At 38.4% G+C, this 27,284-nt stretch overlaps 1 protein-coding gene across 2 annotated transcripts in view; it reads right to left on the bottom strand.

Moving 5' to 3' along the window:
- LOC127572048 (interleukin-17 receptor B) overlaps nucleotides 1-25,525 on the bottom strand; it is a 31,864-nt gene extending 6,339 nt beyond the window's left edge. Inside the window, exons 1-9 of one of the 2 annotated variants that reach the window (XM_052018886.1) lie at nucleotides 25,403-25,525; nucleotides 18,863-18,884; nucleotides 15,547-15,684; nucleotides 12,903-13,018; nucleotides 11,622-11,748; nucleotides 10,222-10,263; nucleotides 8,269-8,423; nucleotides 4,845-4,919; nucleotides 4,632-4,707 (exon numbers count right to left, since the gene is read on the bottom strand). In XM_052018886.1, coding sequence (XP_051874846.1) covers nucleotides 4,632-4,707; nucleotides 4,845-4,919; nucleotides 8,269-8,423; nucleotides 10,222-10,263; nucleotides 11,622-11,748; nucleotides 12,903-13,018; nucleotides 15,547-15,684; nucleotides 18,863-18,884; nucleotides 25,403-25,495 — 844 coding nt within the window. In that variant the 5' untranslated portion in view covers nucleotides 25,496-25,525. The remainder of the gene's footprint in view (nucleotides 1-4,631; nucleotides 4,708-4,844; nucleotides 4,920-8,268; nucleotides 8,424-10,221; nucleotides 10,264-11,621; nucleotides 11,749-12,902; nucleotides 13,019-15,546; nucleotides 15,685-18,862; nucleotides 18,885-25,402) is intronic. The other variant, XM_052018887.1, reaches the window with a different exon arrangement.
- Nucleotides 25,526-27,284: the final 1,759 nt, after the last annotated feature.

Below are 27,284 nucleotides of genomic sequence, written 5' to 3'. Positions count from 1 at the left end.
CCACATTAATGTCATCAGAGGCAACAAATTAATGGATTTCCATTATTTCCCTTAAGTTTCAAAGGCAGAGGAAGAGCGGCTATAGTAAAACTCCGATAATCTGCCATCCTATTGTTTGGAAATCCCAATAGTTCACTGTGTGGTTTTCTGCGCTGCCTTTAAGCTCACCAGTGCCCTGCTTGCTACATTTATTTTAAACTCACCAAGGCTCCATTTCCCAAGCTCCCTTTAAACTCAGCTGGGTTCCAATTCCTGCACTCCCTTTAAACACTGGGGCCATTTCCAGCACTCCCTTTAAACAAAAGGAGCCCCACTTCCTGTGATCCCTTAAACTTACCTGGTTCACTGGAAAAATTATTATAAAATAAAAATTAAATGTGTTCGAATAACATCTCCATAGTCCAGAAAATCTGCTGGGCTTGCACCACCAAAGCCCCAAGAGTGCAAGATTATTGGAATTTTAATGTGCTAGGAAATTCCTGTCTTTCTTTCTTTCTTTTTCAATCTTTTTATTAGTTTTCAAATTAATACATATTAGTATATCAATATTTATACATGTAATACAAAGAGATCAGGAGAACAATCATGACAGGGATAATCATAAAGAACAATAAAGTATAAAAAAAATCTGTAGATCCAACCATCTGTTAGTGAATGAATATAATATAAAAGAAAAAGATTTATTATAAAACATAAAAGGAAGAAAACAAAATCCCCAAAACAATAAGAAAAATTATAAACAATATATCAAACTAAACTAAGCTAAAGAAAAAAAATTCCAAAAAAACAGAAAAAAAAACTGGACTAAAATTTCTCAATAGAAACAGAGCAATATTATGTCGTCAACTCCATTCCTCTAAATTGAAAGGTTATTATAAGGGGATCTATATCATGTGAAAATATTGAATAAATGGACTCCAAACTTCCTCAAATTTAAGCAAAGGATCAACAGTACCAGTCCTAATTTTTTCCAAGTTTAAACATGATAATAGTTTGAGAGAACCATTGAAAAGTAGTAGGGGGTATTGGATCCTTCCATTTAAGCAAAATGGATCGTCTGGCCATTAATGTAACAAAGGCAATCATACGGTTAGCGGAGGCAGATAGATGGCCAGATTCTTTCCTTGGTAAACCAAAAATTGCAGTGATAGGATGAGGTTGTAAATCAATCTTCAATACATTTGAAATAATGTTAAAAATATCTTTCCAATATTTTTCCAAGAGGACAGGACCAAAACATATGCGTCAAAGAAGCCACATTCGATTTACATCTGTCACATATAGGATTTATATGTTGATAAAAACGAGCTCGCTTATCTTTTGACATATGGGTCCTGTGAACTACCTTAAACTGTATCAAAGAATGTCTGGCACTCATTGAAGATGTATTAACTAAATGAAGAATTTTCTTCCAAGTCTCTGTAGGTAAAGATGTCTGGAGTTCGCTTTCCCATTCATTCTTAATTTTGTCCAGTGGTTCTGAACGAATTTTCATAATTAGGAAATTCCTGTCAATGATTTCATTTTTATTTCCACCTATTAATAAGCAAAACTAAATAGCAGAAAGCATCCAAGTAATCATGTACGCATACTTCTAAAGTATTTTACCACTCCACACCCCCTGCTTCTTCCCCACTTTCACCATCCCTCTCCTCACTACATGAAGTGTAATACACAGATAGGTATTGCTAACACTGCTTGAAAAGAAAATGCAACAAAATCTAAGTAGTACTGTAGCAGCCAAATCTTTGCAAGTGAAGCAAAATAGTTGGCTGTAAGTACCTTGGCTCGGAAGAAGAGATTATACAGAATCTCTGTTTTTGTCCCTCATGTCCAAATCCCACTCCAGATTTGAGCACAAAATTTTAGACTGACCAACGCCATCTTATGAATCATTATCTGAGTGCATCAGGTGGATATAAAATATCCCGAGTGGAGGATTTATTCCCAGAGTTCAGTCAATAATTATTCCTCAAATATTAATTAAAAAGAAAGAAGATGTGATAAATATCTTGCAGATCAAGAATAACTGTGGACCCATTTCATGTCGGTAACTTTTCATAAACGATGTGAAATGCTAAGTTGGTTTCTCTCTTCTCCGCTCCTATCTGACTGGCTGAGGATGTCCAGTATTTTGTTTTGTGTCTGATATCCAATATCTGCAAAATTTTGCTTCTGCCTTAGTTCAAAAAAATCTGATGAGTAAGACATTACTGTTTACAAGTGCCTACTGTTTGTGAAATTGGATGTATTGGCCTATATTGCTGCATTCAAGTATTTTGTTTCCTGGGGCCTCTTTTGTTTGCGATACAGTATATATAAATGATTTGGATGAAAATATAGGCGGGTTGATTAGCAGAGGACACGAAAGTTGGCAGAGTTGTGGGTAGTGAGGAAGGTTGTCAAAGGATTCAGCAGGATATAGACCAGTTGGAAATGTGGGCAAAGAAACGAAAGATGGAATTTAATCTGGACAAGTGTGAGGTGTTGCACGTTTGGGAGGTCAAATGCAAGAGGAAAGTATACAGTAAATGGCAGGGTCATTAGGAGTTTTGAAGTACAGCAGGATCATGGGGTGCAAGTCCATAGCTTCCTGAAAGTGGCAACACAAGTAGGTAGAGTGGTAAAGAAGGTGTACAGCATCAGTCAGGGTGTTGAGTGTAGTCGGGAAGTCATGGTGCAACTGTATAAAATGGTTAGGCCACATTTGGAGTATTGTGTGCAGTTCTGGTCACTGCATTAGAGGAAGCATGTGAAGGCTTTGGAGCAGTTCACCAGGATGTTGCCTGAATTAGAAACTATTAGCTACAAGGGGAGGTTGGACAAACTTGGATTGTTTTCTCTGAACCATCAGAGGCTGAGGGGCAACCTGATAGAAGTATATAAAATTATGAAAGACATAGATAGTTAGAGTCTTTCTCCCCAGGGTGGAAATGTCAAATACTAGAAGGCATAGCTTTAAGGTGATAGGGGGAAAGTTTAAAGGAGATTAACGTGGCAATTAATTTTTTTTTGTGCAGAGTGCTAGATGTCAAGAATGCACTGCCAGGAGAAATGGTGGAAGCAGATACGATAGCAACGTTTAAGAGACATTTAGACAGACACAGGAACAGGCAGGGATATAGATCACGTGTAGGATATGTTCAGTTTAAATTGGTATCATGGTCAGCAAAGACATTGTGGGCCAAAGGGCCTGTTCTGTACTGTTCTATGATCTATATACTGTATAGTTGTATAGTACAAAACTAGGGAATGAAAGGTTATAATAAATGCATATGAAATGGTGAGCCATGGGTATTTTTCTTATAAGACTGTTAGTGGGCATTGCTGTCCTGGGTGGAAGTGAGTACAGCGCTTGATTAACTCCATGAAATCATGTCAAATGCAGGTTTCTGAACCACATTAACTCAGCAGTTCTTAGAAGAGGATGTAACAACACTTGATTCTAGTCTTCCTCTACACTTACGAAATGGAATGAGCGTTGTGTCAGTGAGATTCCAGCAGGCTGGCAATACTCTTTTATCCAAATTTCTCTGTTTAAGTGTTGCAAGCAAACAATCTCCCATAAGAAAGGGAGTCATAATTGAGCTCAATATTACAGAATATCTACGTGTATATATTTTCTAGAAAGAAAGTATGGTTTCATGGCATAGAGCCATGATCCGATTCCATCTGGAACACTACGTTCCATTTTGAGTGCACACCTCAGGGAGTGTACATTGGTCATGGAGGTGTATGTAGATTAACTAGAATGACGATAGGACCAAAAGCTTTAAATTATTACAACAGCTAGCACAAATTTTATTTGCGTTCCCTTCATATTGGAGGATTGAAGGGTGACCTCGTGAAAATATTTAAAGAATTAATAGGATAGATACAGAGAAATTATGTTCTCTGCTGGGGTAATCAGAACGAGAGGGCAGTATCAAATAATTAGAGCTGGCCTTTTCAAGCATAAGATTGGGGAATACGTTGGCATCCAAAAATAATTGAAATACGGAGCAGTTGCTCAAAGGCTGTGGACACTTGTTCAATGGAAGTTTTCACTATTTTTACAGATTTTTGTTGCACAGGAGCATCAAGGGGTGGAGTGCTGACATAGAGATCAACTGTAATCTTATTTAATGTGAAGGGTGGGTGGAGAATACTGAATGGCCGACATTGATCCCAGGTTCCAGCAAAGTCACTGAACAGGAATTGAAAATATGTGTTGAGGACATCAATAATTATTCCTTTTCTCTTAATAAAATTATGATAAACAGAATCAAAAGGTGGAATTATTTTAAACTCCAAAGTCAGCACATTTATTACAGTGAGCTAACAAAAGGTCGTATCACATTCTTTGCTTCAAGGAGAATACCTCATTCTAATTTGGTAACTAATTTCTCCCATTCATAGAATTATTCTGGTAAATCTTTTCTGCAACTTCCCTGGAGGTGTGGTGACCAGAATTGCACGTGACACTGTAGCTGTGACCGAACCAGTGCTTTCTACCAGTTCAACATAACCTCCTTGCTTTTGTACGAGTTTACAAATACAAAAATGGTGCAGATTTGGCTGTTGAACTGATGACAGTTGTGCACAGCTGGGTAATTTTGAATGCAAATTAACAAAAATAATGAAGAACTTACCATCCCTTTTGCAATGTTGAAGCACCACTTGATGTCTCTTACAAAAATAGTGACATTCGTAGAAGTATGGCTCTATCTAAAATTAACAGCAATAAGTGTCTTACTTATTTACACTTTCAATAATGCCATAAAAATATTCCAAAATGCCAATATATTGGAACATTCAAAATTGAGATGTTCAAAGAAAAACACACATTAATGAATTTTACTTACTCTTACACAAAATTTCTCAGAAAGATCCAGTACATCATTCCTCACAAATGTAATAGAAATTCTTGATCCATTTGACTGGATGGAAGAAATAATTTTGAATATTAAACAATTTATATATTTCTAGTTGCAACATCAATGTTGTCAGAGTTCTGATTTAAAATTCAGTTTTTGTCCATTGAATGCTTTTTAAGCTTTTTGTGGCACTATTTCAATGATGAAAGCAAATATACTTTATTTGCAGATCTCTAGTGCCCTCATTTTATGACTTCCATCTTTTGTAAGGAACATACCTAAACAATTAGACATCCGACCAACAAGACACAACCAAAACCTGATGACTCATCAGGAAATATGAGAACTTTAAACCACTGAATACCATGGATAAATTAGAAAGCACTGACTGAAAGTCTCTGACAAAGCTGCATTTTGTTGAGAAAAAGAAAAGAAAATTCAACACGTATTCAAAGAGAAAGATAGGCCTGAATTTGCAAAACCTGGCAAGTAACTGTTTCTTGGTTGTGCCTTATTCAGTTTGCCTGTAAAATCAAGTTGAATAAACAGATGGACAAAAAGAATGTGCGACTTAAACAGGACTTTTAAGCTGAAATTTAACTGTCGAAAGATGACTTATTCGAGTACAGATACTCCTTGACATAGTTATCTGATAAGATACAAGATATATCTTGGTCACATGCTCATTGAAACACACAATGAAATGTATCTTTTTACGCAGAGTGCTCTGGGGGCCAGCCCGCAAGTGTCGCCATTCTTCCAGTGCCAACATAGCACGCCCACAACTTCCTAACCTGTACATCTTTGGAATGTAGGAGGAAACCAGAGCACCCATAGGAAACCCACGCAGACATGGGGAGAATGTACCAACTCCTTACAGACAGCGGCTGGAATTGAAAGAGGGCCGCTGGCGCTGTAATAGCATTACGCTAACCGCTACACTACCGTGTCTGCCCACTTAAATCAGGGGAGAGCGCGAACACAGTCCCTCACCACCACAAATTATGCAGTCGAGTATCCCGCATCTGGGGACATCTCAGGCGTCAGCACGCCCACAGTGCACAACATCCACACTTATAAATGACTGAACAAATACGTCCCTGTGCTTCAGTAAGTGTGGACGTTCACATTGAGGTTTCAACAAACAACACTTTAAGAAATCTGAACAGATTACGACACCCAAAGAAATCCCAGCTATGACAGATTTGGAGATTTAATTGAGGGCACGAATACATGTCCCCTTAGACTGAGAGTGGGTTATTAACCCTGGGCACTGATGTTCGGCCACTGACAAAAAGCATAGGACAGATCTGTGATCCAGGTTGGTGACCCTGGGCATTGAAGACAGGTCTGTGACTGTACACTGAGGAAACAGGTCAGTAAACTGCTTCACAGGAACATTATCACACAAAAATTAGACTCTGAGCCATACAAAGAGATGATATTAAGGACTGACAAACGAGAAGTTGTATATGCTGGAAATCTGAAATGCAAACAGAAAATGCTGGAAATTCTCATCCGATCAGGCAGCATCAGTGGAGAGAGAAACAATGCTTTAGGCCAATGACCTTTCCTCACAATATTAGAGGGGTGATCAAAATCTGAGGCAAAACACCATTTCTTTAGTTATGTGGCCTTTTCCAAGGAAGTGTATTAGCAACTCTGCTTCTTAACACTTATATAAATAACTAAGCGATCATTCAATCGCATTTGGTTTTATCAATGCTGAAGACTGGACAATAGTTATGAAAGCATCGAGCATACTAATAGCTGTTCCAATCAGACTGATGGTGCCGCCAGTTAACTTAAACCAAATCTAATCATGGATCAGCTTCTTCCACCTGTGCAAACCTGTTGCAAATAAAAATCTAAACATCGACTGGAACAGCACCCATCTCACCTGAGTATACCAGGACAGGACCCTCTATTACAAGAGCAACATTGAGACAAGATGCAAAGTCAATGTCTGAAACAAAATTTGGGGAGCACACCCACTCGTGATTAGAACCTCCGCACTCATCCTATGTTACTCTATGGCCAAATATTTTTGCCCAGTTTGGGAAGACCCTGGCCATCCAAAGAAAATCTACACAGGATTCCAGAGGGCCTAACTGTCATATGAACTGGCCTAGGAAGCCATTCAATTGCATCACAACAGATACATTCAAACATAAAAAAGGATAAACCTGGCCTTGGTCTTGAGCCAGGCATCAAATTCAGGCAAGACAAAATTGCTCCAGCCCAGTCAACCTCGGGAAAATGTCCTCCTCGTGAACATGTGTGGACTGGTGTCTAAATTGAAATAGCTGTCCCAGAGAAAAGTTATGCAACAACCTCTCACAGTCCTTGAGTACATCTTGCCTTGCTAGCAGAACAAGTACACCAGAGGTGGAGAAATACTGATGTACCAGTGGGAGGGATTTGCTCTGGGACTCCTCAGTATTGACTCTCAAGCCCAGGAATTCTCATGGCATCAGGTGAAAAATGGGCAAAGAAACCTCTTCCTGATTATCACCAATTGCCTTCATTTAGATGACAAATCAGTGCTGCTCCATGTTGTATGACACTTGGAAGTAACATTGAAAGTAGCAAGAGCAAAGAATGTGCTCTGAAGGGGGCTTCAATGGTCAACACCAAGATTGGCTCAGTAACACAATGCTGATAGAGCTGGCCAAGTCCTGAAGCTCTTTGATGCCAGCCTGAGCCTGCAGCAGATTGTCAGTAAATCAACACAAGGGACAAACCTACTTTACCTCGTCCTCAACAATTAACCTGTTCAGGTGCATCTGTCATGATAACATTGAAAGATCATCAGCCTAAAACATTAACCTTGTTTTCTCTCTCCACAGATGCTGCTTGACCTGCTGAGTGCTTATTTTCAGGGTGCTTATGTTTCAGGTTTTCAGGGAGTGTAAGCTGCCCTTTGCAAACAGAGTTATTACTTTTAGCAGACAGTATTCATGCCCATTATTTGATTATTTTCAGTATGGACACAGCTACCTGCGGATATAGAAGTTAATTGCTCCTGAATTCCCGCACAGGGTGCTATTAAAATTTTACTTGACTAAATACAATAATTGATTATCAAAGAGATAGTTTTAAATAGTCATTCTCAGAAATGGTAGATAATTTACACATGACTAGTTTTTGCCATTGGAAACAGTCTAAAAGAATGAAAATTTGAAGTTAGATATTAAATTTTCATTATTTGTTGGTAAAACAGAATATGTCATTTTAAATGAAAGGCACTGAATGCCAGGAAAAAAATAAAAGCAAAAGGTGTGATGAACCAAAGACTAGAGTTCACATGGAGGAATCAGCATAAATTTGAAGGGTTAAATGTCCTTTTGGTTTTATAGAATTACAATATTTGGTGAATACTTTCTACTTATTTACAAGATAGCTTTCATACCTGAAAAATAGTGGTTTCATTAAGGTTTGGTGACGAAGGTACATTGCACCTAGACAGATCAACATAATACATTGATGAAGTGGCACTGGTGGTAAAATTGATCACCACATCATTATTGACCAGACACGCAGATATGTTTGGCTTCCAGAGGACATCTAAAAAAACATAGTGATAAATTAATTAATTAATTCTGTGGAAACTTATTCCATCATGACTTCTGCCTAAATGTTTCGATGAATGCTGTTTCAAAATGAAAAGACCAAAACAATTGTTATTGTGGAATCAATTGATTTGATCAACCACCAGGTGAACTAAGCATGTACTTCATTGTTCTGTGAACATAGGATATTCTGCATACTAATCTGCTGTCACAGAGAGAATGTACAAACTCCACAGACAGCACCAGTGGTCAGGATTGAACCCAGGTCTTTGGAGCTATGAGGTAGCAGTTCCACAAGCTGCACCATTGTGCCAAGTCATGATGAAACTACAAAATACCTCTACAGCCACAACTGGGTGCCAGATTTTAGAGAAGGTCTGACGTTTTTGAAGAAAGTTTGGAAGAGCTTTACAGAAATAATTCCAGGGATGAGGGACTTTAGCTATTTGGATACACTGGAGAAGCTGGGGTTGTTCTCTTTGGAACAGAGGAGTTGTGAGGACATCTAATAGAAATAATGAAAATCATGAAGGGAAGGGATGGAGAGAAACTGTTCCTAGTGGTAGAGGGGTCAAGAATTAGGTAACATAGATTGAAGGTATTTTGGTTAAAGAACCAAAGATGATACGAGGATGTCTTTTTAAAAACACGATGAATGGTTTGGGTCTGGAATCACTATCCAAGATTCCAATGTAGTGTTCAAAATGGAACTGGAAAAGTATCTGAAAGGAAAGAATTTATAGGGCAATGGGGAAGAGGGTGTGTGAGTGGGATGAGCTGGATTGCTCTTGCCTGGAGACAACATGGACATGACAAGCTAAATGTCCTCTTTCCTTGCTCTAAACACACTGTGATTGGCGTCACAATTCAAAAACTTCTATGGATCATAACTGGTCATGTGATTTTTTTAAAATGTGTTGAACTTCACTAATTACATTGGAAGAAAATTTCAACTTGGCAAGTACTGATGAACAAGTCATCATGAAAACCAATATAAATTTGGTATCATTCTTTGACTTCCATTGCTCCAAGGAATTCCCAGCCAGCGTCAATAAAAATATAGCAAGAATACAAAAAAAAATAGGATCAGGCTACCAGGCCCCTCAAGCATTCCCCACCATTCAATATGATCATGGCTGATCTATGTTGGCCTCAACTCTTCTTCTGTGCCAGTTCCACATAATTACTTCGAATGATCTGGCCTTCCACTACCCTCAAGGTAAGAGAAGTTCAGAGATTCACTGCTCTCTGAGGAAGGAAGTTTCTACACACCTCAGTTCTAAATGATCAGCCCCTTATTTTGTAACTATTTCCCCTTGTTCATGGTTCTCCTTCCAGAAAAAAAAACATCTCAACATTTACCCTGTAAAACCTCCTGAGGATCTTATATGATTGAATAAGGTCACTCTTCATTCTTCTAAACTCTGAGGAATGCAGACCCAAACTGTCCAGCCTCTCTTGACAGGATAATCCTGTCATCCCAGGAATTAGGCTGGTGAATCTCCTTTGAACTGACTCCAAAACTACTATAATCCTTTCTTTTAGGTAAGGAGACCAAAACCGTGTACTGTATTCCAAGTGTGGCCTCACCAACATCCTGTACAACTGCAACAAAGCCTCCCTATTCTTAATCCCAAACCCTTTGCAATGAAGGCCAACATGCCATTTAAGATATTTGTTGAACCTGCCTGCTGAGCAAACATTTATGCACAATACATTGAACGTTGTGTTTTTGTATCTCAAGAATCTGTAATTAATACAAATTTTAACAACTATTTTCAAGAGTTGCTTACCTTCACATTTTGCATGATTTTTCATTGTGTCATGATCACAACCTAACAGAAAAAGGTAATTGTCAGGTTCACATTTACAGTGTAAAAATTTTTGTTAATTATGAAAAACTTTTACATGGCCATTTTTTTATATGCACAATTATTCATTAGAGTTATAGAGTCACACTGATAAATGGGTTTAGTATACAGAGGCACCCGATCAAAGCAAGCCCTTCACCTTACCATATCCATGCTGGCTATCAAGTACTTCTCAATACTAATCCCATTTTCCAGTACTCAGCCTGTAGCCTTCTATGCCAGGCTGTATCTCCTTAAGAATACTTCTTAAATATTGTGAGAGTACCTTCCTCCACTACCCTCTCTGGCAATGCACTCCAGATTTCAACCACCCTCTGCGTGAAAAATCCTTACTTAAATCTCCTGTAATTCTGAGGAACAGGATTAATCTGCATTTGAAAAGGCAGGGACTAATCAAGGATAGTTAGCTTGGTTTTGTTAGTGGGAGATCCTATCTGACCAAATGTACTTATGAAAACAGTGTGTTTCGTGCAGTCTACATGGACTTCAGTAAGGCCTTTGACAAGGTCCCACTTGGGAGACTGGTCCAAAAGGTTATAGCCCATGGGATCCAGAGCAATTGGATCAAAAATTGGCTTGTTACTACGAGGCAGAGGGTCATGAAGGAGGGTTGGTTTTGTGATTGGAAGCTAGCGACCAGTGGTGCACCACAAGAATCAGTGCTGTGACCCTTACTGTTATCAGTGTTATGAATCCTGGAATGCTTACTGTTTTTCTTTCACATCCATATTATATATACTGAATTTTATATACATTAATGATTTGGATACAAATGTAGGAGGCATAAATAGTAAGTTTGCAGATATTACAAAAATCATTAGCATTGCTGCTAGTGAGGAGAATGGGCATGGGCTACGGGATGATATTGATCAGTTGAAATGAGAATTTAATCCTGATAAGTGCAAGGTGGTGCATTTTGGGAGGACTAATAAGTCTAGGACACACACATTGAAAGATAGGGCCTCAGGGAGTATTGAGGAATAGAGGGACTTCAATGTTTAAGCCCAAGGATCCCTGAAGATGGCAGCACTGGTAGATAAGATGGTGAAGAAGGCATATGGGATATGTTGCCTTTATTAGCCGGGGTATAGAATGTAAGCACTGGGAGGTTATGGTCCAACTTTATAAAACATTGGTTAGACCACAGGTGGAGTACCGTGTACAGTTCTGACCACCACACTATAGCATTGCACTTGAGGGGGCAGCGGAGATTCATCAGGATGTTGCCTGGGATGGAGTATCTCCTGGGAGGAGAAGCTACCAAGAAAAACAAAACACCTTGTGCATGAGATATTGATATAGAGCAAATATAATGCACTTACCTGGTGTTTCAATATTTGCAGATGTCTCAGGTGCATATTCGTTAATATTTGATGTTGGGATGTTGAAAGCTGTCACAGTGTAGGAGGTTGCTGGATCAACAGGATAATCCGTGTAATGAAACTGCCACTTGAAAAGGTAACAAGGTATTACTTTTCAGGAAAGCCATAGAAACAAACAGCCAGGAATACCTATTTAGTTTCTTAACCCTGAAATACTATTCATAGAAGAGATCATGGCTGAGCTGTGATTTGGCTCCACATTCTTTAAATCCTTTGAGTGAAAAAAATCTATCAATCTCAGATTTGAAATTTACCAATTAACTTATCATTAATTGAGTTTTGTAGAAGAGGATTACAAATTCATACCACACTCTGCAAGTATAAAGTATATTCTAATAAAAATATTTATAATGACCTTAACAATCCTATAAAATTCTCAGTTTTGCTGCTGTCCAAGTACTTAATACACAGCAATGATCATCTGAAATTACACGTCAGACAATAATCATTTAAAACAGCACACCCCCACCAGCACCAACAGCCTGCCACCACTGCCATCTGCTAGTGATCGGGGGGGGGGGGGGGGCCTGTTTCTTTAAAATCGGGAACCAAGAACAGGCATTTTAAAATCTGATGGACAATCTGCACATACCCACAATTCCTGTCCCACCAAAATAGAGGGAGGCACAGTGGCTCTGCAGGTAATACTACTGCCTCCCTGCTCCATCGACCCAGGTCAATTCTGACCTCCAGTGCTACTTGTGTGTAGTTTACACATACCCCCTGTGGCTGCATTTCCCACAGGTGCTCTGGTTTTCTCCCACATCCCAAAGTCATCCTGCTCAGTAGGTTAATTGGCCACTGTAAATTATCCCTGGTGATAGAAGAATCAGCGAGGAACCAATAGCATGCAAGAAAGAATAGGTTACAGGAAGGGAAAGAACTAATAAGGTTGCTCTGAGCTGCCACAGATGTGATGGGTCGAAGTCATAAGAAGATATGATGGAAAAATAATTCTGCTTTTGAACATTTGCTCTTCATTTCATGATTATTAAACGATACCTTAGGAAATTCATTAGTCCTTGGCATGACGTTAGGGTGATTATGTCGTGCAGCTTTCTTGAGATTAGTGTCTCACATTTGTATAATTAGATGTAAAGCAATGGAATCACTATAATAACAAACTATATTTAATAATTTCCTGCTCAAGTACAAGATAACCCATCATTTTATGAATATTTATTCTGTTATTAAATGCATAAGAAAATATGTAGAACTGACCAGTTGCTTTTGGGGATTCCATGGACTTTTGAATGTTGCATTATAATTACATTGAAAACAGAACCTTTCTGTATTTTGAATGCATATCACTGTTGCTTTAAGTTTTTGAATGCTTCCTGGAAAAACAAGTGTTTATAATATTTGAGAAACATAACAATAACATATAATGCCTTTATTGTTGTAAAATGCATAAAGTGCAATATAAAATGACTTAAGAGGGATCACATCCAAATGTGGATATCATCACTAAAAATTTCCAAATTGGATGAATCTAAAAGTTGAGTGAACAGAATTCTACCAACATGTTACTTAATTATAAAATCTATTATCTATTTCCTTCCTTTGATATTATTTGCATATCTGTCATCATGTTACTATACAAGCTATTATGTAAATCCAGAAGCAAATAAAGAACGAGTAGAAGAATGGCTGTACAGTACTTTCAAGCCATGTTTAATATTTTTAAAGTAAATGACATTGTATTTTTAACTGTTACACAAAGTTTTTGATATATACCAAATTATTAAAATTGTGCTATTCGTCATATCCAATCATCTAAACTAGGAAAGACCAAACTATGGCACGTGGCAATTCTTAGCTTGGCCCAGTGAGTAAATCTGAGGCTCAGATATTCTCATGTACACAATGCAGAAGGCTTTTATATATGATAGAACTCACTTACAGAATTAACAGAAAACAGAGAATCAGGGCAAATTGGTCACATTCCCAGTTGGCAAACTGTGACTAGAGGAGTGCATCAGAGATCATCACTGAGGCCTTATCTATTTAAAGCCTATGTTAACATCTTAGATGAAGGGCATGAGTGTACTACAACCAAATTTGCTGATGATACGAAGGTTCATGAGAAAGCAGGTAGCGTGAAGAACAAAAAACATCTGTAAATAGATATAAACAGGTTAGGTGGTCAAAGTATTGCAGATGAACAATAGGAAAAGGTGAAATTATCCATTTTGGCAGAAATAGAAAAGCTGAATGTTATTTAAATATGAAAGATTAATGAATGCAAGTACTCATCTAATTCTCCCAAAAGAAATACAAAGGTAGTATGCAGGTGCAGCAAATGATTTACTACAATAAGGATAAACGGAAAGTTTTGCCACAGCTGTACAGGGCAATGAATGGTAAGACCACAACTGAGTACTGGATACAATTTTAATCTTACATCTGGAGTATATAAGCAAAACTCTCTTAATCCAGCATGCTTGGGACTTTGGTAATGCAGAGTTTCTGCATTATCAGGTGTTATTTTATTAGCAGTCCAAAAACTTTCAGTTCACTTTTTTCAAAAAAATATGTTTCACAGTGATATTTCACATTTATTCTTGCTTGTATTTCTAATGTTCCCCTGTAGAGAGTGGAGATCACAGAGGAAATATTGGGGAGCAGATCACAGAGGTCAGAGAGAGCTGAGGATATCAGCAGCAAGGACGATGTTGGTCAATAGAAAGTGATTCTAAAGGAGAAAAAAGTGAAGAAGGCACTCTCTGGAGGAAGATGAATAGCTCAGACTCCCTGGAAGCAGCCTAGGAGAGATTAGGTTCTATAATTGCTGCCAAGGCAGATATCAATCCTCTGGTGAGGAATTGCTTCAATGTTTGAGACTTATACTATTAAGAGACTACACATGTGGGATGGTATTTTATGTGTGATGCCAAATGAGACTTGCTGACCCTTTGATCTCTTTGAGCATGCTCAGTACTTTTGATACGCTAGTGCATCATGTACATGGAAAAGCCAGCAACAATTTCAGACCACTTCTTCTTCAACCTGAAAATGGTCCTCTAGGAAAAAATGTTTGGACCCCTTGATCCGAACCTATTTTACATTTAAATATAATCGACGTGGCTAGATGCAATAACATTTATCCATCAAACAAAATAATAATAGCGCAAGAGGACAGATGAACTAAAACAAAAGTCACATCTCTGACATTCACTAATGCACCGATTATCCCCCCTAGATTTTTTCCAGACATCAACTATTTGCTGGAATTGGGTTCCACAGATATATTAACTTCTCACAAATGTCTATTCTTCGTCTGTGAACCCTGACAAGTAATTCAGGTGTCACTACCACCCAATAGTCTCCTTGCCCGAGACAGGCACAGCACATTTCTTTGAACAGAAATCAATACTGGGGCCCTTGCTGATTTTTCCCTTCCTAATCAAAGCTGCTGTAATCAATTACAGCACATTAATCAACACCTACAAATCACTAAACCAAGAAGGGGACAAATCTTCCTGATTTAACTACCCATTGCTTTGGCTAGTTAAACCCTTGGACATTATCGCTTCCCTCTTAACTTTTTTTATTTGGATAATAAAAAATGTAGGGTTTTGTCATGTTCTCCTTATTGTCTCTGTAACTTTGATAGAAGTGGACCGGGAAGTCTGAGGTGGAAGCAGAAAAGAACATGAAAATAACAGAAACAAAAATAAAAATAAAATTGGGAGATAGGAAGAGAAACAACAATACAAAGTAGTGGCCAGTAAGAGAGGCTATGTTTCCATACTCACCACGTCCAATGCTGTAGGAAGTTTAATATTAATTCTTAAAACTCTATCAGTACAAATGTGCAATACATTTTATGTAGAACAAAAATTACTTCAAGACAAAATCTTACCATCTGGACTAAGGAGCCAGGTGATATTAAGTACTGGGAGCTGAGTTTCTTCAGACATATATAGCTGAGCTTTGAGATCATAAATATCTGAAGGGGTACTTTCATGGTGTTCTAACCACTCCTCTGGAGGTAGATAAGCTAAACACAAAGGATTCTATTTCAGATTTTTCACATGCAATCATGCACATCTGAAATGTACGTCGCATAATAACATTAAAATAAAATCATTTACAAGATTGATAATTGAAAACAATGTAATATAAGTGCACAAAAGATTCTTTTTGGTGCATTCTAGGTGATGCTAAGGAAAAACTCTATCTGAAATTTGATCCTACAGCTCTTGGGAACATGAACATGAAAAACGAAAAACATAAACCATTATTAAGTTTTACACTGTGTGAAGAATTACAGACAACACAAGTGTTAAAAACCTTGAATGGCCATTGGGAAAGCAGAGGTAAAAGGTCCAAATCGCAGATATTTTCACTTCAAAAGCTGAATTAGCTGTTACAACTAAAGCTCAGAACAAATGAAGATATAAAGTTTAAGACAAAAGGAAGAAACAGAAAGAAGAAAACAAAGGTACAAGTACCAATTACAAAACTGGAGAAATCATATTCTGGAGATCTGAAAGTAGAACATAGGTCTACAGGAACAATATTATCACCATATTTATTTCAGTTGCAGTGCACCAATTAACTACTTAATTCTTTTGATAAATAATATTCTTTTGTAGTGAGCCAAATTATACCACTCTTCCCCAATGGTGATTATGCTTCCTTCTCAAGAGGGATCTTCAATTACAGTATATTTTTTCTGAAACTACAGCCAGTTCCAGTAATGAATAATCTACAGAAACAGTAATTGTGGATGGTACCAATCTATTATGTAACTATTCAACAAAGTTGATTGAGTTTATTCAGTAACAGTTAAGTGATCAGAATCAGGAAAATTCCAGAACCCATCTCTCCTCAAACTGCAATTCTTTCAACTCTTTGCCATATGTAACTACTACTGAACTGAACCAATGGTCTTCTCAGGGGAGAGGGAGAATATTTTTTAAAAATGGGTCAAGAGTGCATTACTTCACATATGTAGTTGGAAGACGATGCAGTACTGGAGGATAGCTAATGTGATATTCATATTTAAGAAGAAGGTTAGAACACATCCACATTATAAGAGAGAATAGAAGTACATCTAGAAACAAAAAGTAAAATAATGAATAGTCAGTATGGACTTCAAAATGGAAAATATTTCTTGACCAATATTTAATTTATTTGATGAAGTAAGGAAGACAAATGTCAATGATAATGTAGTAGATGTAATTTATCCAGATTTTCAAAAGGCCTTTGGTACAATACTCCTCAGAACAATACTCATGAATAAGGTCAGAAAATACAGTGATAGAGGATGTATAGCAGAATGAGGACAAATAGGCATTAGGTGAGAAAGCAATGGGAGCAAAGGAAGCTATTCACAGTGAAGATGGGTAGTGATGTCACACAAGGATCACTAGTGGGACCACGACTGTTCACACTTCAGACTCTAAATCAAAAAATACAATTTCTAAATAATACCACATTGTTAGAATGGTCAACAAATTGCAGGAGGACATTAATATACTTGCAGAATGGGTAAATGATTGCAATGTAGTTCAACACGGGTAAATGCAAGATTGTACATTTTGGTAGAAAGAATGGAGGGATCAATTTTTACTTGGAAGCTGCAAGTCCAGATGGGGTAGAGGAACAAAGGAATCTCAGGGTACAAATACACATCATTAGAGTTGTTCAGCAGTATAATGGGATCAGAGATAAAGCTAACCAAGAGTAGGATTTATTTCTTGAGGTATATAACCGAGAAGTAGGGAAGTTATATTAAACTTTATCCAACCTTGGTTGAACCACACATATTATGACAAAAACATTGAGGCACTGGAGAGAGGTGCAGAGAAAATTTACACCAGCAATGTGAGTGTATAGTTATCAGGAAAGGATGAGCAAATTGGGTCTGTTTTCTCAAGAGAAAAGGCTGAGGGCACCTAATGAAGATCTTCTGTTTTTTTTAAAATATATAGAATGTATGCAGAGAAAATGTTTGCGCTTGTAGGGAAGAGCATAAGCGGAAGCCATCAATACAGTGTAGTATGCAATGGAAAATTCAGCAGAAACTTCTTTACCCAGGATGGGAAGTGTTAGGGATTACTCTGGAGTTTGAAATTATGGATAGCAGATATTAATTAAAATAAGGATATGGGAGACTGCAGAACCAGTCTTCAGGATATAAAACCTGTTAACTTTAACATTTTGAATGTTATTGTGAAGTAGATGATTATAGCCATTGAAACTGTAGTTAATCATTTATTATTGTCCTTGTGTTTAAAAAGTATAAAACATTGTGTGAGGAGAGCTTTTTGGATTCTCTCCATAAGATCTGCTCTGTTCAATAAAGACTTTTATATTTCCCAGTTTCGGCTTCCGTGTGGCTCAGTTTTCTCAGTCACAACGGTAAGAATATGGAAGTCACTACCACAGGAAGTGGTTGAAGCAAATAGTTTACATAGATTTAAGGGGAGGCTTGACAAGCATATAAGGGAGAAGTGAATAGAAGGTTACACCGATAAATTTAAATGAGGAAAGATGCAAGGAACCAACGGGCCTGCTCTGTGGGTCCCAGCGTTTTCTGCACAGCCAAGAGCTGATAGTAAACAGTGAGTGGAACCTGAGGACTCTATGGTCAGTAAATAGTGAAAGGAGAATGTCTTTTGAAGTGCTTTTAGACTAGGGGATACTTTACCATGAATGATTATTGAGAAAATAGAACACGTTAAAAAAGGACTAAATATTTGATTCGGAGAAACGTAAAAGAATCTGCAGTGAAATGCAATTACAGGAGAGAGAAGCAATGCCAGCACAAGCATTGATGATGAATGGCTGCCTCCTGTGCAAAAATGCAAGAGGACATCAATTCAAATTTGTCGTTACAGTAGGAGGACAGAAAGAGGAAAAGTTGGCCCAGAATACTCAATGTTGGAAATGAAGTGGAAGGAGGGGAGCAGACTAAAACAAAGGTTGCTTGTGCAGAATGATCAGTTGGTCAAGAACAGCTGTCAATGCATTCCATAAAGGGAGTCCAGATCAATTTCCAAAATGTGCAGCTGATGGACCAGACACCCCACTCGTATAGTGAGCTTGAAATATTGGTCCTTCTATGTATAAACATGAATCTTAAGCCTTAAATCTATGCATCCTGAGCTTTACTCAGTGCACTAACACATTTACAACTTTGCTAATCCATAATGAAAATGTACACTTACCTTGGAGTCCTTTACATGTCATCTGTTGGCAGAAAAGAAATCTTTATTTCAGAATAGGTGAATTGAAACTGAATATATACTATTGGAGACTTAAAGTACAATTACAGAGAAGTGAGAACTCAAATGGAATGAGTGGGAAATGAGCCATTATAGCAATATGCATAGAAATGTTACTGACAGTTCTGGTGTATCGGGAACCTGGTGTGGACCCTTGCTCCCTGTTGTTCTGGGAACCTGGTGCCAACACCTGCCCTCTGCTGCCACTCCACTACGAAGTGTGGAGAAGCTGCCTGTGAGGACTGGTTTTGGTGGAACCTGTGAGGCCAGGATTAGTGGTCCAGCTGCTCAGCAGTACATCCCCTGGCCAGCACAGTACTGCAGACTCCCAGAACCTGTGGTCTTTCTCATCACCTCCAGAGACTGTCTTTGAGCTTGCTCCCATAGACAGAGCTGTGCAGCCAAAAATCTAACCACCTTCTCTTACACTCAACATGCTAACTTGCCAAAGCTTCTTCGACAGCATCTCCAAATCCCAGATGTCTACCACTTAGAAGATAGGCAGCAGGTGCATAGGAATGCCATCAATTGCAGACTCCCCTCCAATTGGCACATCATCCAGATTTGGAAATACATTGCCATTTGGTCACGGTTGCCAAGTCAAAAATCTTGTAATTCCCTGTCTAACTTCAAGGTCAGAGACTCTTAACCACACAGACTCCAACAGTTTATTAAGGTGGCTCACTACCAACTCCTCAAAGGCAATTAGAGCCAGTAAATGTCGACCTTGTTGATGACACCTACATTCCATGGGAGAATAAAACAATATTTGGTTCATATTTGTATTACCGTTGACCAATGCATAACATATCAACATATGACTTAGGAACGGGAGTAGGCTACTCGACTCTGGAGTCATCTCCATCATTTAAAGAAAAAATCGTGGCCAAACTGATCATAACTGAAGCTCTACATTCTAGTCTACCCAGAGTAACCTCTCACTCTTCACTTAACGATCTATGTACCTCAGCCTTAAAAAATGTTCAAAGATTCTGCTTTCATGACTCTTAGAGAAAGAAACTTCCAAAGACTTATGAAAATGTTGTCTCATATATTTTAAATAGGTGATTCCTTATTTTTAAATAGTGACCCCCTAGTTTAGACTGGCATACAAGAGGAAATATCCTCTCCATATCCAACCTGTCAAGACCCCACAGGATTTCACAATTCCCCTTTCACTCTTCTAAACTTCAGCAGATACAAGCCTAGTCAACTTAACCTTTCCTCATGAGGCTACCTGCCAATTACAGTATCAGTTTAGTAAATCTCCTCTGAAATGCTTCCATGCATTAATATCCCTTATTAAATAAAGAGACCAATACTGTACAGAGTACTCCAGTGACCAAAAAAACTGAATCATAATCTCTCTACTTTTGAATTCAATTCTCTTTGCAATAAATGATAAAAGATTCATGCATTTAGGTTTCAATTTTACTTTACAAAATAGTAAATATAGAAAACAAAAAGATCAGTGGCTCTTTAAAGAGAATAAGAGAGATTTGATATGAACATTGTCTCAGTATATCTTTCTCTCTAAGATACTGGTCACGTGATACAATTCTTAAAATGATTAAAATCACTTTTACATATGTCACAGATGTTGCATCCCTCCTTTAAGAATGAAAAGCTGAAAGGAAGACACCCAAAGTAACTGTCCAATCTTTATTTGTGAACAACTGTACTTCTAATGAGATCGAGTCTGAACTGATTGTGGTTCTCCCAGGGGCATTGTCAATCCATGCTGTTCTGATTCTGTAATGTCGGTGGTGCATCCTCCAGCATCTCCATATCTCTTTCTGTTAAGCAAGCCTTTTGAGTTGTCTTTCTGAGATGGTGCATCTCATATAGGATGCCTTCTTCACCATGACCTCATATGATTACGGATGTGACCATTTCCTGCTGTCATATTTCGCTTCAGTTCAAAATTCAAAATGGTAACAGATCTTCAACACTTCTGTTGTTGACATTTGCCTGCCTTCCTACACTTTTTGCAGATCTGGTTTCCACGTTCCTCAACAAACTTCTGCATATCCATATGTCAATCACAGGCTGAGGCGATTGTTTACTTTGAATCAATCTTCATAATCTTGTCATGATGCTCCTTTATCAATCTCATCCATTGTACTGTACTGTAATGCTTCTAAGTATAATTGTGACTTCCTTCTATGCTAATACAATGAAACCCACATCATTTCTGTCTTGATGCTGTGGGTTTACTACCTCCAGAGAGGATCTCTCAGCAAAGTCTGGTAAAGGGTTTTCGACATGAATCATTCACTTTACTTCCCTTTCCACAGATGTTGCCTCACCTGCTGAGTCTTTCTAGCGTTTTCTGTTTGTATTTCAGAATTCAATATAGTCTTGTTGCACATTGACAGCATATGGTTTATTTGTTTCAAGTGCACTTCCACATGGAAGGTGGCTTGTTTCAGGAGAATATGACATGCTACTCTGGAGTCATGCTGAAATATCATCTGCTGCCCATCCACCAATAGGGGGCAGCACAGTGGTGCTGCTTCTCACCTGATGTTCTTGTGGGTTACCTCCAGCTGCTCCAGTTTCCCCCCACATCCCAAAGATGTGTTGCTAGATTAAATGCCAACTGTAAATTATTAATAAAAAAAGTTAATAACAAGAGAAATCAAAGAGGATTTGATGGAGAAGTATGAGAAAGAATGAGTTGCAGGGGTACAGGGAAATAAGAAGGGGAAGGAAACTAGTGGGATTGTGTCCGTGGGAGCAGCAGTGAACCTGAATAGCCTCCTTCTGTAGTGTTATGATACAAGATAAAGATAAAGGTAAGATTTTGGTGTAGACATGTCTTCTGGTGTTCCTTTCAGAGACTGACTTTGTTTGGAACTAGTGATACTGCGTTACAGGAGGAGTAGCATTCTAAGACAATGATCCATATCACGGTTTTCCATAACGCAAAGCTGTGTCATCTGCACGTGTGTCAAGAAACGAGAGTTGAAAAAAAATACATTTTGTGTATATTTATTTACTTTTTTCCACATGAATTCTGTGAGAGTGAATTTTATTCCCAATGTCAAATTTTTGGGTAGTTATTTGAGAATTCTGTAGGGGCAAATTTCCAATACCCAAACAGTCATAGCATGGGGGTTGCCTACCCTGAGAATCATACCTTGTCTCTTTCCCCGCACAGCTCATCCCACCAACTCCATTGACTTCTGATATTATCTTCTTGGTACAATGTTTGTGGAAATAACTACAATCTGTTTCATGCATGTTTTTTCTTGTAAGCAGGACATTTCTTTCTTTGCCTCTCATGTTACCATCCATAGTACTCGCAACAGCTTAAGCCAGTTTCCCTATTCTTCCTTTTAATTTGCTCTTCATTGCACGTACCTCTTGCTGTTTGTCATTCAACATTTCCAGCCTGCCTCTGAATAGTCCTGCAGCTTTGCATATCTGTCTCTATCTCATCTTGTAACCTCTCCCTCCGACTGGGCTCCTGGATTCCACAGTTAGTCCAATTTCTGATAAGTGAATCCTTGTAATTTACAAAACTATAATTATCTGCTGGCAGCCGTAGGTCCGATAAGAAAAGCCTTTGACCGAGTAAGACTCCCAAAGAAAAGAGGTCGTCAGCTCAGTCTGGGATTCAGAGGGAGAGGGTGGAGGAAATTCTTGTTTTGTTTGCTGCAAACAACATGTAAATGCAGGATTCTCAACCCAGCAAAGAGAAACAGATAAACATTTCTACAAAAATCAGTTCAAGTCACCTATTTGTAGTTACTTCTTATAACCATTGCGGTTAATTTGTCATTCAATTATCCAAAAGTACATGTGCGAGAAAAAAGGATATGAAAGTAAACTTTTATTGTTTCTCTTCTCATCCCAATGTTGCTTTCTCCATTGTGGAAAATAATTTAAAAATTATAAAGAGAACATAATAAAATGAACAGACTTCAAAAAACTTGTGCTGGTATTGCTTTAACTGATTTTTTTTAAATTGAGAATTTGTTCTTGGTGTGGGAGATACCTTGATTGGCCATTTCTCATTAAAGACCTTGCTTGGATGTAACACCTCTCATTACCTGAAGACATTTCAAAGTGCTTTACTGTACTGCTGATTTGGTCTGACACGCATAGAGTCGAATAGTATGGCCTACCATTTCTATGACGACCATCAAGTACCTATCTTTTGTAAACCCATTGGTCCATAGGCTACAATGTCTTGACCACTTTATTTCAGAGAATATACCCAGCTATGTAGTGGATAGAATATTCAAAATGAATCTCTATCTCCATCCTTCACATGCAACACAATTGTTAACCCTCCTGAAAAGTTATCTCAAAATGCTGAACAGTTATACAGTTACATCTAATGTAGTTTAAATGTGTGAAGATTAACAATAGATAACTAACCATAACATTATTCAAACACAACCTAATGCTTGAAAGACTAACAATTGTATTTGGAAGAGACTTAAACAGTTCTCAGAAATAGCAGTAAGAATCATGGAAATGTACAACACAGAAACAAGCCCTTTCTGCCCATCTCATCCATGCTGACCACGTTACTTGTCTATGGCAAAGCCACACCTGGAGTATTATGTACAGTTCTGGTCTCCTCACTTGTGAAAGGCAGGCAAAATTTACTAGATTAGATTGGTGGGCTGCCTTAACACCAGAGATTGAGTAGATTTGGTCAGTATTCCCTTGAGTTTACGAAAATGAGTGGAGATCTTATCGAAACTTACAAAATTCTTACAGGGCGCATGTTTCCCTGGCTGAGGAATCTAGAGCCAGGGGTCATAGTGTCAGGATAAGGGGAGAGGCATTTACAACATGGATGAGGAGAAATCTCTTCACTCACAAGGTTGAATTTTTGGAATGCTTTAACCTCCGTGCCTGTGGAGGCTCAGTCATTACATTCATTCAAAATAACAACTGTTAGATTTCTAGATATGAGGGGAACCTAGGGATATAGGAATCATGCAGGAAAATGGCACTGAAATATGATTAGCCAAGATTTTATTGAATGGCAGACCAGACCTGAAGAGCCAACCATTCTTACGCAACACACAGAAAGCTGCAATTTGTAAATAATTGCTATTGGAAACTAGGAAGAACAATTCATTTTTAAATAAGATCAATAACTCTTAGTTGAGGAGGAGCAGTTATTTCTTCCAGGCATAGTGTTTTCCAATGAAATTACCAAAAAAAATGTGGAAGAGCTGTCTTTAAACCACTTATCATCTGACTTTGCATCGCCCTGCAAATTCAGTGCCTTTCTTTGGGGAATCACTTCTACCATGCACCTTTATTGGCATGCTTCCAATAAGGTGACACCAGGAACGCAGCCAAACTTTGTTGGAATCACCAGGAAGCCAGATCAGCAAAGAACAGTACTTTTCCTTCTATACAAGGACATTAGTAAAACTGAATTTAAGTGAACCAGCTGTTTTTATTTAATTCCCAAGATGCCACAATGGGACTTGAAGATATATTTTCCAGATTATTCGTCCACTGAATTATCTAGTCCAGTTATGATGGAGGAAGCATTAACAATTGAAAAAGAATGTTTATAAGAATTTCACAGCAAACTATGCAGTCCAGCCTTGTTACCATTCCTGCCTGATAAGAAGTTTAAAAGACCTTATGCCAATTGAAAAACATCACCTCGGCAGCAGATAGAATCTCGTTAGTTCCAAAAAAACTTAGAGGACCAAAAATTAAGACACAAATTCACCAACTCATCCTCCACATCTGGGAAGATGAGGACTTGCTACCGAACCTCAAAAATGCCATAATCGATACAAATCTAATTGCAGCAACTCTTGAGGGGCCTCCCAGCCGTCTACCATAGGGAAAGTCTTTGCCAGGGTCCTACTCAACTGTCTCTTCATTTTGGTCGATAAGCTGCTCTCCAAATCGCAGTGTGCGTTTCTCATTCTAAATGCATTATGGACATAACCTTCACCCTGCGTCCACTCCATGACTTTTACTATATTGCCAATTAAATATTATGATGAAAGTTAAGTAAATAAAACATTTTTTAAATGGCTGCAACTAAATGGTGAATGGAATGTGGATGTTAATCGGAGAATCAAGCCCAATGTTAGAAACATAGAGAGTAGATGATGATGTAATACTGTTCTTAAAGCGGTCGCACGTGTTACAAACATCACTTAAATCACACAGTGCAAGAGTTGAAGTTTCAGATTTTTGTCCTTGGTTTACCAGATCTTTGGAAACCATTGATAACATCAATAACATTGAAATCGAGTAAAAATGCTGTATAAAGCGATAATGTACAAATTGTAAATCCAGCACTTGCTCCAGATTCCAGCATCTGCAGAAGTTTTTGAGTCTTATAGGTTTATAGGTATATTATAGGTTTACAATCTGCAGTGTTTTCGGAGGTGGAGGCATTTATTCCTGGGCGTTTTCGTGATTTAAAAAGCCTGTAAACAACACTGAAAATGACAGATTCGTTCACGTATACATTTTCCTTACCGATACAGAGTCAGTCGCCATGCCGAAATGAGAAAAATAAAACAAAATGAAATACGCTGCTCCTGCCTGCATCGCCAGTGGTGCGTTTTTCATATTCCCCGTTCGCCGTGCAGAGCACTTCTGAAGTCAGCCCTGTGAGAGCTGTAAGAAAGTGTTTTCGTTCGAAATGTACTACCCTTTATCAATGTGACGTGATGGGAAATGGTTGATTTACGCAACTGTAGTTCATTCGTATCTAATCACACCCTGATTCACCTTGGCCCGCCAGACAATAAAAGGGTCCTCGGGGGTACCACCTCCCCCGTCTGCTATCGGGCAACCAAGCCCGTCGTCGCAACGCTCCCACTTCCTCGTTCGCACGAGTTGCAGCAGCGGTGACGGCAAAGAAATACGAATAAATCACCAAGTAAATTATTTGGAAACTTTAATTTAAAAAAAATCATATGTAGGACAGCCCTAGAAAAGTGACTGTGTCTTCATTACAAGTAAAGTGCTATAATGCAATCATTGGGAAAATGGAAATTGAAAAAAAATCCTGATACAAATGTTACCTGAGTTGTTGAGTAGTTCAGGATATTCTATTTTTATTTCAGATATACCAGTTCATGACAAGCTGCTGCATAAAACAATTTGCCAATTCCCTCCAGTTTGAAGGGAAAGCAGAGAAAACAGTGTCTTTATTTGTACTATGACATGAGACAATTATTAACTTACACCATTTTTACCACTTACATCAAAGACCTGGATGATGACACCGAAGACATGGTCGCTGAGGACACAATGTTAGGCAGGGAAGTAAGTTGTACGGAGGACATGAAGGTTAAAAGGGCAAAGATTTGGCTAATGAAGTATTCTGTGGGAAGGTGTGAAATTGCCCATTTTGGCAGGGAAAAAAAGGTTATCTAATTGATGAGAGCTCTGAGACACAGAAAGGTCTGGATGTCAGTGCATGATTTGTAAAAAGGCAAGTAGGCAAGATCTGCAATTAGGAAAACTAACAAAATGTTATTATTTATTGCTAGGAGAATTGAGTACATAAGGAGGCTGTGCTTCAGTTATACAGGGTATTGATGAGATCTCATCTGGAATACTGCATCACAGTATCGGACTTAATTTAACCAAGGATGTCAATGTGCTGGAAGCGGCTCAGAGAAGGTTTGCAAAACTAATACCTGGAATAGACGGATTATTTTATGAGGCGAGTTTGGGCAGGCAAGTCTTATATCTGCTGGTGTTGAGAAGGGTGAGAGAGGTCTTAACTGAAACCCAAAATCCTGAGGGGTCTTTACAGGGAGTTTCTAGAAATAGGGGTCACAGTTTAAAAGTAAGGGGTCACCCATTTAAGGTAGAGATGAGATGAAAATTATTTCTCTCAGAGGCACATGAGTCTTTGGAAATCTTTTTCAAAGTGGAAGCAGAGTCTTTGAATATTTTTAAGGTGGAAATAAATAGATTCTTTATAAATGTGGTTACTGGGATGAAATTATAGTCAATCAGCTCCACCATCTTATTAAATGGTGGAGCATGTTAAGATAGGGTAAGATATCTTTATTAGTCACATGTACATCAAAACACACAGTGAAATGCATTGCGTAGAGTGTTCTGGGGGCAGCCCGCAAGTGTCGCCACATTTCCAGCGCCAACATAGCATGCCCACAACTTCCTAACCCGTACGTCTTTGGAATGTGGGAGGAAACCGGAGCACCCGGAGGAAACCCACGCAGACACAGGGAGAACGTACAAACTCCTTACAGACAGTGGCCAGAATTGAACCCAGGTCGCTAGCGCTGTAATAGCGTTATGCTAACCGCTACACTACCGTGCCTGCCCATGTGAGTGGCCTACTCTTGCTCTTAATTCATAAGTTTGTATATTCATATGA

This window comes from Pristis pectinata, chromosome 6 (genome assembly GCF_009764475.1).
Source record: "Pristis pectinata isolate sPriPec2 chromosome 6, sPriPec2.1.pri, whole genome shotgun sequence".
Lineage (NCBI taxonomy): Eukaryota > Metazoa > Chordata > Chondrichthyes > Rhinopristiformes > Pristidae > Pristis > Pristis pectinata.
The sequence above is the reverse complement of the archived record's forward strand: the minus strand, read 5'-3'. Positions and strand labels throughout refer to the sequence as shown.